At 33.9% G+C, this 16,507-nt stretch overlaps 2 protein-coding genes across 2 annotated transcripts; one reads left to right on the forward strand and one right to left on the reverse strand.

Moving 5' to 3' along the window:
- Positions 1-1,460: 1,460 nt before the first annotated feature.
- On the forward strand, positions 1,461-6,541 carry LOC132633345 (nuclear pore complex protein NUP50A-like). The gene is made up of 2 exons (XM_060349687.1): positions 1,461-1,606; positions 4,871-6,541. Exon 2 carries the CDS (start codon positions 4,928-4,930, stop codon positions 6,317-6,319), a length of 1,392 nt encoding a protein of 463 aa, XP_060205670.1. The 5' UTR covers positions 1,461-1,606; positions 4,871-4,927; the 3' UTR covers positions 6,320-6,541.
- A 1,329-nt stretch (positions 6,542-7,870) lies between these two features.
- Positions 7,871-9,230, reverse strand: LOC132634356 (thionin-like protein 2). The gene is made up of 2 exons (XM_060350617.1): positions 8,756-9,230; positions 7,871-8,229 (listed from the first exon to the last, which is right to left on the reverse strand). The coding sequence occupies exons 1-2, from the start codon at positions 9,057-9,059 to the stop codon at positions 8,168-8,170; spliced, it is 366 nt and encodes a 121-aa protein (XP_060206600.1). The 5' UTR covers positions 9,060-9,230; the 3' UTR covers positions 7,871-8,167.
- Between the last annotated feature and the right edge of the window lie 7,277 nt (positions 9,231-16,507).

The following is a 16,507-nucleotide window of genomic DNA, read 5'->3' on the forward strand; positions in this document are numbered from 1 at the left end:
GTCCCATTTGAACCAACCAACTCTCGGAAAAAGGTATTCAAATGTGAGTTTACCAGAAAAATTTAACTCAGCAACATGAGTACATAATATGAGAGAAACAAAGACTCAAGAGGAAGAAGAAACAATGGAATAGGCCAGTATCTATCAAACTATCCTTCTTCCTCTAGTACAAAATATGACAGATGCTAGTACTAATAAGTATCAAAGAACTCTTATCATATTAATTATTTAATTCAGATGATCAATGTCGACTAAATGAATTATATGTATTCACCTTGAATAAAAAACACTACTTAAGCACAACCATAAATGCTAAAGCAAAAAATGATGGTTTCTTACCGGGCTTCACAAAAAGATTGTTGAAATTAAATATTTGTTTGAGTTTTGGCTTTTTCTTGTTGAAGCTGCACTTAGATTACATTGTAATTCGATTGATTTTTGCCTTAAGTTTTTTATCAGGCCGCGGAAGAGGGGTTGAACCTTGCCAACACTAACCAGACCTGTTTAGCTATGAGAATTATTCATCTTTTTCCTGAAATGTTTTTCAGTTTATTTGAAATCAGCGTTTGGTCATGAAGATTTCAACTAAAACACCTTAAACCAATGTTTTCACTTTTTTCATTTTCAGTAAATTTAAATAACCAAATTCTTTGCAAAAACTATTACCATCTTTAACTCCAACTTCAAAATTTCCAATAAGCGAAAAATATTTGGTTTCTATGGCCAAATGCCTACTAAATGATTTGAAATATTTGAATATAACTTAAATAGCAATGTAAAAACTGGAAACCAAATGCAATTGTTGCACATTTTTTTGTGCGGATTGCCCTTCAAAAGCACCTGTTCTAAAAAAGTCGAGGTATTTCGAATTGTTTGTTGACACGATCAAAGTCAGGAAAAACCTCTGAAATTATTTCAATATTGAACCTTGGACATGTAAGAGTTCCGAATCGAATCTGGTCTTTAAGTTTTGCTCTTAAATTGGTGGTCTTTAAGTTTTGCGCTTCACTAGAAGTCCCTTGGTTCCGGATTCAAACTCTCGCTCAGTCAAAAATTAAAAAAAAAAAATCGTAAGGCATAAGTTGGGATTCGCAGGACAAAGTTTTGCATGCCTCAGGTAAAATTTTGAATGCAAACTCTACCTGCAGGCATACAAAACTCTCCCTGCAGGCAGAGTGAAGCAGTTAGAGTTTAAAACTTTGCCTGAGGTAAATTTTTGCATTCAAAATTCTGCCTGAGGCCTAACTTTGGCCTGAATAGGCCTAATTGAGATTTTTTTTTAATTGAGTCAGAGTTCAAACTCCAAACCTGATGATATTAATCGAATGACAAATATTAAAGACCACCAGTTTAACGGACAAAAATTAAAGAGCGCCCCAAAATAAGGATCCACTCCTTGGGCCCATTCTATCTTTTTTCTTTTGCGGCCCAAAAATTTATATATTTCCTTTTTGTTTTCATCCTAAAAGCCCCTTGTTTAATGACACACGTCCCTATCCTCATTTTTTCCTAATCAGGATTAGCTCTGAACTAGGGTTTTATATACTCCCCAACCTCGGTTCGAGACCACATCTCATTTAACTGAACAAAATTTCAACTGTGTCAGGTAAATTCCACTCATTTTACTGTTCTATTACTTTCATTTCTTGTCTTAATTCATGTTTTTTGCTTGTGCAATTATCGTCGAATTTTTTGTCTGCTAGTTACTTAAACTTATAGTTTCAATTATTAGAATCTAGAACAAAGTTGACACTATGCTTAGATCTTCTTATAAGCTGTTTTTTAGACCCACAATTATTTGTTGATTTTGAGCTCGTCTCTATTAAATTCCACTCATTTTAATCTTATTTTACTTTCATTTCTTGTCTTAATTCATATTTTTGCCTATGGTATTTGTGCAATTATCATCCATTTTTTGTCTGCTAGTTAGTCCCTTAAACGTTAAACTTATAGTTTCAATTATGAGAATCTTAGAACATAGTTGTAACTAAGTTTAGATCTTCTTTTTTTCACCAAGATAGGCTGTTTATTTAGATGTTGATTTTAAGCTGATTTAGATACCGTCTCTCTATTAAATTCCACTCATTTTAATCTTAGTAATTCCATTTCTTGGCTTAATTCATATTTTTTGCCTATGATGTTTGTGTAATTTCGTCGATTTTTTTGGCTGCTAGTTCCTTAAACTTATAGTTTCAATTATTTCTCTATTAAAGTCGACTCATTTTAACCTTAGTACTTTTACTTCTTGTTTTAATTTCATATTTTGTCTATGATATTTCTGCAATTACTGTCGTTTTTTTGTCTGCTAGTTCCTTAAAACTTATAGTTTCAATTATGAGAATCTATAACATAGTTAACACTAACTTTAGAACTTCTTATTTTGCCCGAGATAAGCTGTTTATTGAGACTCATAATTATGTGTTGATTTTAAGCTGATTTCGATACTGTGTCTCTATTAAATTCTACTGATTTTAATCTTATATCACTTTCATTTCTTGTCTTAGTTCATATTCTTGCCTATGATATTTGTGCAATTATCGTCGATCTTTTTGTCTGCTAGTCCCTTAAACTTATAGTTTCAATTATGAGAATCTAGAACATAGTTGACACTAAGTTTAGATCTTCTTATTTTGCTCGAGATAAGCTGTTTATTGAGTGAGATTCATAATTATGTGTTGATTTTCAGCTGATTCTCTAATATATTCTACTCATTTTAATCTTATTACTTTCATTTCTTGTCTTAATTCATATTCTTCCTACGATATTTGTGCAATTTTGTCGAATTTTTTGTCTGCTAGTTCCTTAAACTTATAGTTTCAATTATTAGAATCTAGAACAAAGTTGACATTAAGTTTAGATTATTTTGCCCAAGATAAGCTGTTTATTGAGTGAGACTCATAATTATGTGTTGATTTTCAGCTGATTTAGTGATACTGTGTCTCTATTAAATTCCACTCATTTTAATCTTATTAATTTCATATCTTGTCTTAATTCAAATTTTTTGCCTATGATATTTTTGCAATTTCGTCGAATTTTTGTCTGCTAGTTCCTTAAACTCATAGTTTCAATTATGAGAATCTAGAACATAGTTGCCACTAAGTTTAGATCTTCTTTTGCCCAAGATAAGCTGTTTATTGTGAGTTGAGACCCATAATTATGTGTTGATTTTAAACTGATTTAGATACTGTGTCTATTAAATTCTACTCATTTTAATGTTATATTACTTTCATTTCGGGTATTAATTCATATTTTTGCCTATGATATTTGTGCAATTATCGTCGATCTTTTGTCTGCTACTCCCTTAAACTTGTAGTTTCAATTATTAGAATCTAGAACATAGTTGACTTTAAGTTTAGATCTTCTTCACTTACTTCATCAAAAAAAAAGTTTAGATCTTCTTCTTTTGACAGAGATAAGCTGTTTATTGAGATTCGTAATATGTGTTGATTTTCAGCTGATTTAGATACTGTGTCTCTGTTAAATGTCTTGTCGGTGACTCAACTGTTAAGCTTTTCTTTGAACTTTGATGAACTGAGTAGTGTAAGAACAAATAGTGTATGCATTGTATTTTGCAAGAGTTAGCATAAAGTTTTCTGGGTATTTCCCCTCCCGAAAGTTTGGTTTAATCAAATTTTATGATATGCACTCAGTTTCTCTTTCCAGAAATAAACCGTGTCTTGATTAATCAAAATTGATCTCCTTTTTGTTTGCAAGATTTATGTGGTATTAATTAATCGTTGTCGTGGAGACGTTTGGTTGCCTCTTTTATTAATCGGTATTGCTTGATTGGTTGCGCTCAGTTTAAGCTCTCCTTTTCATGGTTGGTTGTGATAATTTAGAAAGAAGGTTTTAAGCTCTCCTTTTCATGGTTGGTTGTGATAATTTAGAAAGAAGGTAACTTGTTAAGAAACCACGAAACAAGGAGAAATGCCCTTTAGCATTTAAACTCGGCATTTTTCTTTGGTATGTGAGTGCAATTAAGTTGTTTTACTACCAAATGTAAGGAGATTCGTGGATTTGTGGTTAATAGGAAGAGCTGAACAGTGCCACTAGTTTTCAAGTAATTGTAACATAAAAGATTTTTAACAAATAGTTAGATTTGAATAATCCAGTATATTTTCTTTTGACTTAGCTGCATTTCTTTTTATATCAGAAACCTGCAATGTTGATAGCTAGATTCCGCAGATGTGGCAATTTCTCTTTTTGAATATTGTTGTTTTTCTTTCATTTTCTCATATTTCTTTGATCATTATATGTAAATCTCATTTGAGACGATACAGCTGTCAGCTATCTCAAACTCCTTTTAATTAATCTCTAACCCATTTCCAACATTTCTATACCTCCTCCTTGTCCTTGGTAGTTTAGGAAAAAAAAAAGAGATTGGACAATATTTTATGCAGATTCTTGGTAGGATTTGGATGCAATGCCACCTCTTACTTTGCCCCTCCCTATGATTTGAATCTACATTAAGGTTCTTATTAGTAGTTGGCTATCATCTGCTGGACTTGTGATATTACAAGCTATTTGTGGATGTACATTACATAGGAGCTTATACATGTCTTTAACAGAGGGGTCTTCTTGCACCTTCCCTTTTTTCTCAATTATTCTGTGCCCAGCCCTTCTAGATCCGACAGCTTCGTGGTTGTGTTAAATTTCTATCTACAAGTTATGCCGGTTTAGTAGGATTAGTGAGGGCAAGCTTGTATTTATTTGAAAGAAGTACAAACCTTTTACCCACTTCAGTTTTTTCATTTAGATTTCATTGGTTATATGAATCTTGTGACTTTCCTCCAATGGCTTGGTTGCAAATCTTTTTTTCCTTTATTTTAGTGTGTCTGGTTACTGATATTTTCTATGCAATTTCCTGCAGAGATAATTTATCCATATCTATTTTTAGAACACTTCAAGTGTCTTTCCTCATTTTCCGATGGGAGACGCAGAGAATTCTTTTCAACCCTCAAAGAAAAGGGGGGCTTTAAAGGAAATATCACGAGACAATCCTGGTCTCGATGATGATGAAAATGAAGCTGAGCAAGAGACTGGAACTTTCAAGAAAGCAACTGAGGAGGTGATGGCAAGTAGAAGAATTGTCAAAGTTCGTCGCAGTCAAACTACTTCATCTATAACTACACCTTCAGCTAATCCTTTTGCAGCAATTCGCTTGGTTCCTCCCACGGAGTCCAGTGTCTCCTCTGCTGTAATTACAAGTGAAGTTGAGAGTAAACCAGAAGGAAAAAATGATGTTGGTGAGGCAACTGAAAAGGAGAAAAGTGATGTGAATAAGGAAGAGAAGACAAAACCTGAGGCAACTGAAAAGGAGAAAAGTGATGTGAATAAGGAAGAGAAGGCGGAACCTGATCAAATTTCTAAGCCATCAGAAGATAATGTTGATGAATCTAATGTTGTCAAGGAGAAAGTTGAAATAGCTAGTGAGCCTGACAAACCTGAATCTGCTGAAGAGAAGGTGGCAGATGATGAGAAAATCGAGGTTGAAACCAAGGAAGGAACGGTAGTTGAGAAGAGTGAAAATGACAGTAAGAAGGATGTGGAAGTCGAGAAAACAGAAAATGAAGCGGGTGGTGAGAAAAGTGAGAAGGGTACAGAAACTGCTTCTTTTAGCTCATTCCAACAACTTTCAAGTAGCCAAAATGCTTTTACAGGATTTGCGGGCACTGGGTTCTCGGGCACTACGTTTTCATTTGGAACTATTTCAAAAGAGGGATCTCCTCTAGGTTTTGGTTCTGGATCCGGTGCTGGTTCTGGTTCTCTCTTTGGAGCAAAAATTGACCAGTCACCTTTTGCACTTAATCTTCCCACTAATGGAAATACTTCTCTGTTTGGAAACTCGGGGTCATCCATTGTGAACAAGGGTGAGGGTACTGGATTTCCTTCCAAAGAAGCGGTCACTGTCGAAACAGGGGAGGAGAATGAAAAGGCCGTGTTTACAGCTGATTCCGTGCTGTTTGAATATCTCGATGGAGGGTGGAAAGAGCGGGGGAAGGGAGAACTAAAGGTCAATGTTTCTACAACAGGGGCAGGAAAAGGTAGACTTGTTATGAGGACCAAAGGAAATTACAGGTTGATCTTGAATGCCAGCCTTTTTCCAGAAATAAAGCTCGCTAATATGGAGAAAAGAGGGGTTACTTTTGCTTGCTTGAATAGTGCTGGTGACGGAAAAGGAGGACTTTCTACAATTGCTCTGAAGTTCAAGGATGCATCCATTGTTGAAGAGTTTCAAGCTGCTGTAACGGAACATAAAGGTACTACTACTGGTTCTTTGAAGACACCTGAAAACTCTCCCAAAGCTTCAGATGATTGACATTGCAGTATAGATGCATAGAGACTATTTACGTCATGGGAATGTGCCCTACTATTTTCTTTTAGTTGCAGAGAAGAATAGGAAGGAAGAGAGAATATTTTGTCGAGAGGTAAGAGACTTGTAATCCCACATACTGAGTGGACTATATCGATTATGGTGCACTGTTCATCTGTTGTAGACCTTTACTCAGCAATTTTAATCCATTTCCTCTCTTTTTTCGGATGTTGATGTATTATTGCCATTGTGTGTTGCCTTCTTGCGGGGAAGCTGTTCAATAATCTTAATTGATGAGCTCCTATGCTATCTTTAGTGGCAAGGACGCAACATGTGATGTGAAGTTAAACGTACGTAATGTGTTTGAACCTTATTGCGGATATAGCCTGATAGTTAAGTTGGGAGAAGTGTTGAGGGGGTAATCCATATTTGCGGAAGTCATCAAGATAGATGAGTTGCTCGGAACATCATGGTCCTGCCAAGAGTTTATGCTGGTTAATTAAGTGGATGAGAACAGGTTAAATTCAACACTCTTTGTGACCGGTTGGACAGAATTTGAATTTAACTTGAAAAAGATGATTTGAAGTCGAGGAAAAAAAAAAAATTGAAGTTGAATTCAGTTGTGTTTAGATAGTGGTAGTTTTTTAAAAGAAAGAATAGAGTTTGTGATTAGTAAAATAATCTGACCTGTCTACTTGATCTGTAAAAGGACAGTTTTCTCGTTAACTAGTACTTACTGATCTTCCTTTCTTCACGTGCAATCATAAGCTCTTTATTGCTTTTACATTCCATGGTTCACGGGTACATGGATATGCATTCTTCTTCATTTGATCCGTGGATAGATAATACTGCCTTATTTCTATTTTTCACATAAAATTAAATTGCACCACCCAATTACTGGCAGATTTCAAGAAGAATTAGTAAGCGTTTGGCCATAGAAACCAAAAAAAAATTCACTTTTTTTGGAGTTTTTGAAGTTGGAGTTGGAGTTGTGTTTGGCCATAGTTGTTGCAAATAATAATTTATTGTTGAAATGTACTTTTCAACAAGGTTTTGGTTGTAAAAAAAGTGAAAAATAAGGTTTTGGTTGTTTTTCAAATTTCAAATACAACTTCAAGTTGTATTTGGAATTTTCATGGCCAAACACTAATTTTTAAAAAAAATGAAAAAATTTTCCGGAAATAAGTGAATAATTCTTATGGCCAAATAGTCTACTCATTGCTCACCCAGCAGAGAGTGTCCAATAATGTTAAGAGTGAGGATCTTTTAGGCCCTAGCCATAACCTACTTATTATCGGCCGATAAATAATTGTTCATACCGAGTGTTTGCACGAAATCAATTTAACTTGCTATAGATAAAGTATATGAATTAATTAATCATAGTTAAGTGATAAAGATTTATACACATACATATAATGTATCTCTTGATTTGGCGTAAATATTTGATAGGAATAATCTTAAACCATATCAGCCCCATTCACGGGCATGCGAAGACAACAATTCAATAAAGAATACTGATAAATGATTACTCGTGATAGATTGTCGCCACAACCGGTAAAAGCAAACTGACATTTCACTCAATCTAAGAAATGGAGATAAATCACAAGTGGATTGTTACATGAGTAGCTATTATAGTGAATACTGTAAATTTCTGATGCATAACATACCCCTTTTTTTAAGGGAAGCTTTTGATATAAGAGAGACGACCACATTCTGAAACACAATCTGTAAATTGATTTTGCATCCTTAATAACTTGGAAAATAACAGAGATAATAAAAAGAAGGGGAATAAGAGAAATCAAAAAGATAAAATGAGGATAATGAAATCCACTAATGGTGCCACTTCTATGGCGATCAGTAACTCTCGGTGCAGTTTCTTGAGCAGGATCCAACACAGTCATCCATCTTTTCACCATCTAAAGAGACAAGTAAAAGATTAAGGCAGAGAAACAAAAAACAAAAGATAAGCCGGAGAAATATTTTGTTTAACATTTAAAACCAGAAAAGGAAGCAAAATAGATACACATAGGCGAGACCAATTAGTTGGAATTAAATTTTAATCATAACTAGTGCATCTAATTTTGGCCAAATGCTTTCTTGGAATCTTTAATCCTGAATATATAGAAAACTTCTATCAATGAAGACAAAAACACTAGGTGATTTCTTTTTATATGTACAAGCTTTGGTGTATTTGAGTTACCCGATACTTGTGCCGGTGAGGGGATAACAAATATTAGTTGAGATGTGCACAAGTTGGCTCGGACACCATGGTGATTTAAAAATATAGAGAACTTCTAGGGTCATTCTATTTTTTTATTTCTCATAGATAATATTAGATCAAGATGAGGTTTAAACCAATCCCAACATGCTTGGGACTAGCACATACTAGTTTCTATCCCAAAACAGAAAATAAATGAGTGATAGAGAGGAGCAAATGCTTACTAGGTTGATGTTTTTTGCTAAGAGTGGAGCAGGTAGAAAAGGCACAGCCCAATTTGCAGAACTTAAGGTTGCTACCGTCTGCTTTGTGTCCAACACTATTGGTAGAAGCAGAACCAGAATCAGAATCTGAATTGAAGATACACTGTTTCAAGCATTTGGTAGTGCATTTGCATACTGTCTGAGAAGGATCAATCATGCAGAAGATGAAGCACCTTGTATAGCAGTCACTGAAGGCTGCACTTGACTGCCCTGCAAACATTCCCAAAAAAACTAAGGCCATAAGCTTTAAATTTATTGACTCCATCTTCTCTCTTACTAGATCCCTTTTGGCCTGTGGAGAACTTGAAAGACTTATGGAAGTATTCAGTAATTAATATTCTCAAGTGGCCACATATATATAATGAGCAGTGAGCCAAACGAACAACATTACACACTTTGGCTGTGACTAAAAGAATGAGTTTATTTTTTATACTGACAGTGCAAATAAATTTTGTACTTCAGATTATCTAAGATATACAAGTAACTCATCTATAGAAAGTGAGATTAAGCTCTCAAGGGTCAGCTCAACTGACAAAGGTCGAGGGATTTGTGTCTTAGGTCACAAGTTTGAGCACTGCACTAAGTGAATTAAATTTAGCATTTAAGTGGAGAAAGATACAAGGACGGCCCATCATATCTGAGTTCCGAAGTTGTAATTGGCCCAAAAAGTCGGCTCTAGACAGACTTCTCGGTAGTGAGACCAATAATATGGAAATTAAGTCATATTACCTGTTACAAATATATTGAGAGTATAAAAATCTTTACATGTTAGTATAAATAAGTGGGTGTTTGAACATAAATTTGATTGAAAGTTGGAAAAAAAAAATGAAGTTAAAGTTAAAAAAAAAATGATATTTAAAAGTTAAGTTAAATCTAAAGATAATATAATAATTCACTTGCTATATTAAATTAAATTTTACTATTGATAGTGTAAAATATTAAATCCATTAAGAATTTGGTGTGTGTTGTAGTTGGGTTTACATGTGATTGTTTGTTTGTCTTTGCCTATGGTACTCTAATTTCGGATAGGTTGTCAAACAAGAACAAAGTCAATGACTTTTTCTTCTCAAAACCAAATAGGTAAAAGAAAAGTATTAAATGCTGCTGACAAGATTAGGCAATTAGGGGTTGTCATAATATGGCGTATTGGAATTTCATATGGCTAGATTGTGAAATTCAACTGCTGATATAAGACTCACATGGCATTTTTTTTTTTTTTCTCTATAATAAAGAGTAATTTAAAACCATTTACATGTTGACATTTTTTATCCATCTTAACTTTCATATTTATGTTTAGTGTAATAATAGCTACAATAGTATATCCTCCTTATAATTATTACAATTAAACAACACTAATTATCACACACACACAAAACCATCATTTGCTCAACCATGATGGTGTACAGCAAGATTGAGAGAGAGGTATAGATGACTAAATTATAAAAAGAAAAAGGTGTAATTATTGCTCATGATAATGAGATTAATATAAGTCTTTGAAATGTGGGGAGCATTACCTGCACAATAAGCACAAAAAATGTATTTATATCAGAATTTAATATTATGCACTAGCAACTTATATGGAGTAATATTCTTTTCTGTTTTTTGGCATTCTTTTTTCATATAGGTCCATTTGTATCACCCAAATAGCTTAAGTTGACTTAAAAATTGACTCATCAATTGAGCGTGCTTGTTATATTCATATGAATTAAATCGAACATGTTATAAAATGAAGCTAAAAGAGTCACAATATTAAATGATGAAAACCATAGAAATAGAATGATAAAAGAGGAGAGATTTTTACTATTCTTCCAAAATGTGTTACAAGTGTATTTCATATGAAAACTTATGTCTCTATTTATAGTGCTACATATGCATTCAATATATGAGAAAATGGAGAAACCATTAAGATGGTGGAGGAACCATTAAGATGGTGGAGGAAAATGGAGGAACCATTAAGATGGTGGAGGAGAAGCATTATATTTGTGTATTGGACATCCATAATATATTTCATAACACTCCCCCTTGGATGTCCATAGATGATGTGCATCGTTAAAAACCTTATTGGGAAAAACCCTGTGGGAAAAAGCCTCAATGAAGGAAAAAGAGTACACATATCTAGTAATACGCTTTGAGAGTTGCCTCATTAAAAACCTTACCAAGAAAACCCAATGGGACAAAACTTGGTTAAGGAAAAAAGAGTACAACGCGTATTTCACTCCCCCTGACGAAGACCAATATTCAGATGTCGGAGTCTTCGCATTCCAATCTTGAATATCATCTTCTCAAGAGTTGAAGTTGGCAAAGATTTGGTGAACAAATCTGCAGGAATGTCACTTGAACGAATTTGTTGCACATCAATATCACCTTTCTTCTGGAGATCATGTGTGAAAAATAACTTTGGTGAAATGTGCTTCGTTCTATCTCCTTTTATAAATCCTCCTTTTAATTGAGCTATGCATGCAGCATTATCTTCATATAATACTATGCGTAATTTTGTATCACATTTCAAGTCACATCTTTCTCTGATGAAATGTATCACTGATCTCAACCACACACATTCTCTACTTGTTTCATGAATAGCTATTAGCTCAGCATGATTCGAAGAAGTAGCAACAATGGACTGCTTTGTGGATCGCCATGATATAGCAGTACCTCCGCATGTAAACAGATAGCCTTTGTTAGTATAAAAAAGACCCATATCGCTAGTTCCCTTCAGATATCGCAATATATGCCTAACTCCGTTCCAATGTCTTCGTGTAGGAGAAGAGCTTTATCTTGCTAGTAAATTAACAGAGAACGCTATGTCAGGTCTTGTAGCATTAGCAAGATACATGAGTGCACCAATTGCACTAAGATATGGTACTTCAGGATCAAGAAACTCTTCATTTTCTTCTTGAGGTCGGAACGGATCTTTACTCACTTCAAGTGAGCGAACAACCATTGGAGTACTTAAAGGATGCGCATTGTCCATGTAAAATCGTTTTAAAACTTTCTCAGTATAGGCAGATTGATGGATAAAGATCCCTTTTGCGAAATGTTCAATTTTCAGACCAAGACAGAGTTTTGTCTTTCCGAGATCTTTCATCTCAAATTCTTCCTTCAAATATTCAATCACCTCTTGGAGCTCTTCTGGAGTTCCAATGAGATTTATGTCATCAACATAAACAGCAAGTATAATGAATCCTGATTTTGTTTTCTTAATAAAAACACATGGACAAATGGCATCATTTATATATCCTATATTTATCAAGTACTCACTTAGGCGATTATACCACATGCGCCCTGATTGTTTTAAATCATATAATGATCTTTGTAATCTGATTGAATATATTTCCCGAGACTTTAAACCAAATGCTTCAGGCATTTTATATCCTTCAGGAATTTTCATATAAATTTCATCAAGTAAACCACATAGGCTGTGACAGCATCCATCAGTATAAATAATGTGACATTTTCTGATGTTTGGACTGCTGGTCCAATAAACATTACGTTTACCAAGATGCATCATTTTACTTGGTAATTATTTCTACATCAACATGCTTTAAGAGACGTAGTACTCAGATCCTCACAATCTTATACAATATTGCGCGCCATATTGTATCAAAGATATCGTCGACAAGATATCATTTTGTATCGGTTCGCAATTCGACATAACTTACTGAGATCTCATCACTTCATCATTTTCAGGTACCTGAACCTCGCATAAGGTTTCATGAAGTGTTATGTCGTCGACTCTTCAAGAGCATTTTGCCTCCTTATTATGATCATTTGCTCCTCCCTTTTTCAAGGATTATTATATTTAGAACCGATTGGTCTACCATGCTCCATGCATGTTGTAGACTCTGTCCTTCAGGGACATTAGGATCATTTTGCAGATGAAATATGAAATAGTTGGGTCAGCAAATGCTTCCAACATTTGACTTGAATTATCTGAGGATCATACTGATGATAATTCACAATATATTTCTTAGCTGCTTATTCTCTCCCCCTTATTTTAGTGACATATGTCCCCATTTTATTTGGAAAAATCCATCTGTGTGCATCATGGTATATCCATTAATCATGTACCGCACATCAAATGCTAAAAGATAAAAATATCTAGTTCCTGACCCTGAACCAAATATGAGGGGAGAATTTATCAAAATTTATTGATCTGAAGCATACAAATGTTGTTGTATGCAATATATCATATCTCGGACCAACATCTGAAACTCTGTTCTCATAAGCAATGGTTTAGCTGTATTATGGAAGCATCTAATGCCAAACCAACTTAGATATAAACCAGCATTATCAAGATGGTTGTCTTGATTACGTATTCTGAAAATTGTGCTTCCAACTCAATCATTTTGAGCAAGCAACTTCGTAAATGTCAAACTGCCAGTTGACAATAAACATACATGTGACCGTCTCATAGATGCATCTATTTAAGACATCACATTGCAGGTGAAGGGCCCCACATTCACCTTTTATATTTTTCAGAATTTTGGGGATTCAGTCCCAACATTAGCTGGTGTAATCAACTTATCATGAGAACAAGCAACACAAACAATTTTTTGAAGAATCTTTTAGTTCTTCAATATGTTTTTAATACTCAATTAGCACATCAGATTTAAATCAGGACAACCAAAATGGTATTTTCAACTAATAAAATTATCTATATCCGTAAAACTTAAGTTTACCATGACGAGTGCTATTTATTTTAGTAAACTTCTGGTTTAATATTGCATGAGATTTTATGTCATAAACTTCTGGTTTATTGTGACATGTGATCCATCATACTCGGGTAACGTTTCATATACATATTTCTTACCCGTAGTAACTTAAAAATATTCAATTTTCCAATCATTTGTAGTCCCAATGTGATAACCAATTTTATTGCTAGTAAACTTCAGGTTTACTACGATTTATAACAATTACGATCTGGGATAAGTGGTGCAATCATGTATAACCTCTTTAAGAGACTTTAATTTATTTTTCATAATCAGATATTATTTGAACATTGTTGGTATCATGATACTCGTAAACAAACAATTATCTCTTCTGGAGTCCTTGATTTTTGTATCACCAAATATTGCGTAGATACTGCTAGTATCATGGGAAAAAATCGGTTAGACACTACTGGTGTCATGAAAGAAACAGTAATTAAATGGACATTATAAATTGTAAATTACGAAAAGTAAACATTAAGTTCTAACTTCAGTATTTCAAATATCTCCTTCAAGGAGACTAGCCATTAACATCTGAATATTTTGTATCAAAGCAGCAACCACATAGTAATCACACCCTTCAGGAAAGGGATACACCAATGTTTATTTCCTTCAAGGAAATCAGTAACAACTAACCATAATTTATCAATGTGGTTATAGTAGAAAGCACTTTACTCTGCTTCCTTTTTCTTTAAAATGATACTTTAATAAAATTATTCAAGATGTTTCTATATACGACAGGTACGGGTTGCAATGCATTAATTTCATACCACACAAATAAAATGTATATTCCTTGTATTTTATCTCTCTAAGAGATAGGTTGTGGTATTTCTTCATTCACTTCGGGAAATGAATCCTGATTATTCAAATGTGCTTGCTATACGACATTTATCAATAACTCGTTATTTTCCTCAAGCACAAGAAGATATTGCTTCAGAATATTTCTCAAATATTTTACCGATTCTTTCTGCTTCATGAGTAAAGTTTAAAGTTTTACCACTTCGGGAGTAAAGTTTAAATGTTTACTACTTCGAGAGTAAATTTTAAGGTCTTACTACTTCAGGAGTAGATCTCGGAGTTATTTACTACTTCAAGAGTAAATTTCAGAATTCTACTACTTGGGGAGTAGAGCTCGGAGGTTACAACATTCGGAGTAGAGTTCAAAGTTTTGCTACTTCGGGAGCAGATTTATGAGTTTACTACTTCGGGAGTAAAGCATAGAATGTTCGAAATATTTCTTCTCAATTATTCTACCTCTTCTGGAGTTGAGTCGTGATTTCTTCACAACCAAGAGCACGTCTGTATTGATAAGCTTTACTAAATATTATCACATTCACTTCAGGGAATAGATCTGTATTTTTAGCTTTTATCAAAAGTTCTCATTCTTCATGAATAGAACACAATCATTTGAACATGTCTTAAGTATATCAAACCGTAATAGGTTAGAGCTTCTTTCAAAATATTGCTACTTCAGGAGTAAATCGAGGCATATATATGATGTAGAAACTTTTCTCTAACACATCTTCAACTGTAGCCATAGTAATGCATAGAAAATATTGTCCCTTCTGGTGATCATAAACTTAACAAGGTAATACTACATGGATAACAAAAATTACCTTTGAAAGTGACGAATTCTGCTGATACTCGAAGGCAACCAAAGAACCATAAAATTAATGTCCAACAACTATGGAGATTATGGCAACAAAATTTTCAATGAACATCAAACGAGGAGTAATATCCAAGAATTCTATGTCTGTAGCTTATTAATATTTCCAAGGTATCAATACCTTTTCTTTCAATACCACTGAGATCTACTTATTGTTAACACCACTAGAATCAACAAAATAAGTAACACAGAGATTATCACCATCAACTAATGGGTGATGATATATATCCCACCTGTTTTGATATATCATTCATCATTCAGCTTAAAGACACGGATTCAAATTCGACCATAATTACTTACCCGGAAATTGGTTTGAGAATGGTACTCTCACCGCTCTACGAATCTTTAAACCAATGCGTTTTGATCGTTTCAAAATATTTGCTCAAGGTAGAGTCTCGTGCTGATAACGTGTTATAAAATGAAGCTAAAAAAGTCACAATATTAAAGGATGAAAACCATAGAAATAGAATGATAAAAGAGGAGAGATTTTTACTATTCTTCCAAAATGTGTTACAAGTGTATTTCATATGAAAACTTATGCCTCTATTTATAGTGCTACATATGCATTTAATATATGAGAAAATGGAGAAACCATTAAAATGGTGAAGGAACCATTAAGATGGTGGAGGAAAATGGAGGAACCATTAAGATGGTGGAGGAGAAACATTATATTTGTGTATTGGACATCCATAATATATTTCATAACAGAACACTCTATATATGATGATGGAAAGATTTTATAAGTGTCTGGCTGTGGCAATGTGCCTGCCTAGTTAAAGAATGAAAGGGTTATTATAGGAATAAAATGCAGAAAATAAGCCTCTCCACTTACAGTGAATTGTGAGTGCCTAGTAGTGCTATGTTTGATGTGCTATTGTGCAGAGCCATGATCTTGTTAGTGCCCAGATACGTGTCCTCCAATTCACTACTAGTCCTGCTAAATTTATGTTTGTTAAATAAAAGAGTTAGATGTATCTACTAGCCCAAGCAGGGATAGAACTGGAGAAGGGTGATTAGATAACATACTTTTATCATAAAATTATATTCTGTATATAGACTAAATATTATTTTTCATATATGTATATATTAAATTTTGAGCCGAAGGTATATTGGAAAAAATCTCTCTAGCTTCCCAAGATAGGGGTAAGGACCATATACTCTCAACACTCTATGTTCCCCAAATTCTGTTTATGAGATTATACTGAATTTGTTGTTGTATATATTAGATTTTGAACATTCTTAGTAAAGTTCTTTGTGCTATTGTGGTCAAGATTCTATGATCCATGAGGATGTGTCTAGCTTGGTTGACCGGGCACAAGAATTTTCATACCTTCTTAAGGT

This window comes from Lycium barbarum, chromosome 3 (assembly GCF_019175385.1).
Source record: "Lycium barbarum isolate Lr01 chromosome 3, ASM1917538v2, whole genome shotgun sequence".
NCBI classification, from domain to species: domain Eukaryota; kingdom Viridiplantae; phylum Streptophyta; class Magnoliopsida; order Solanales; family Solanaceae; genus Lycium; species Lycium barbarum.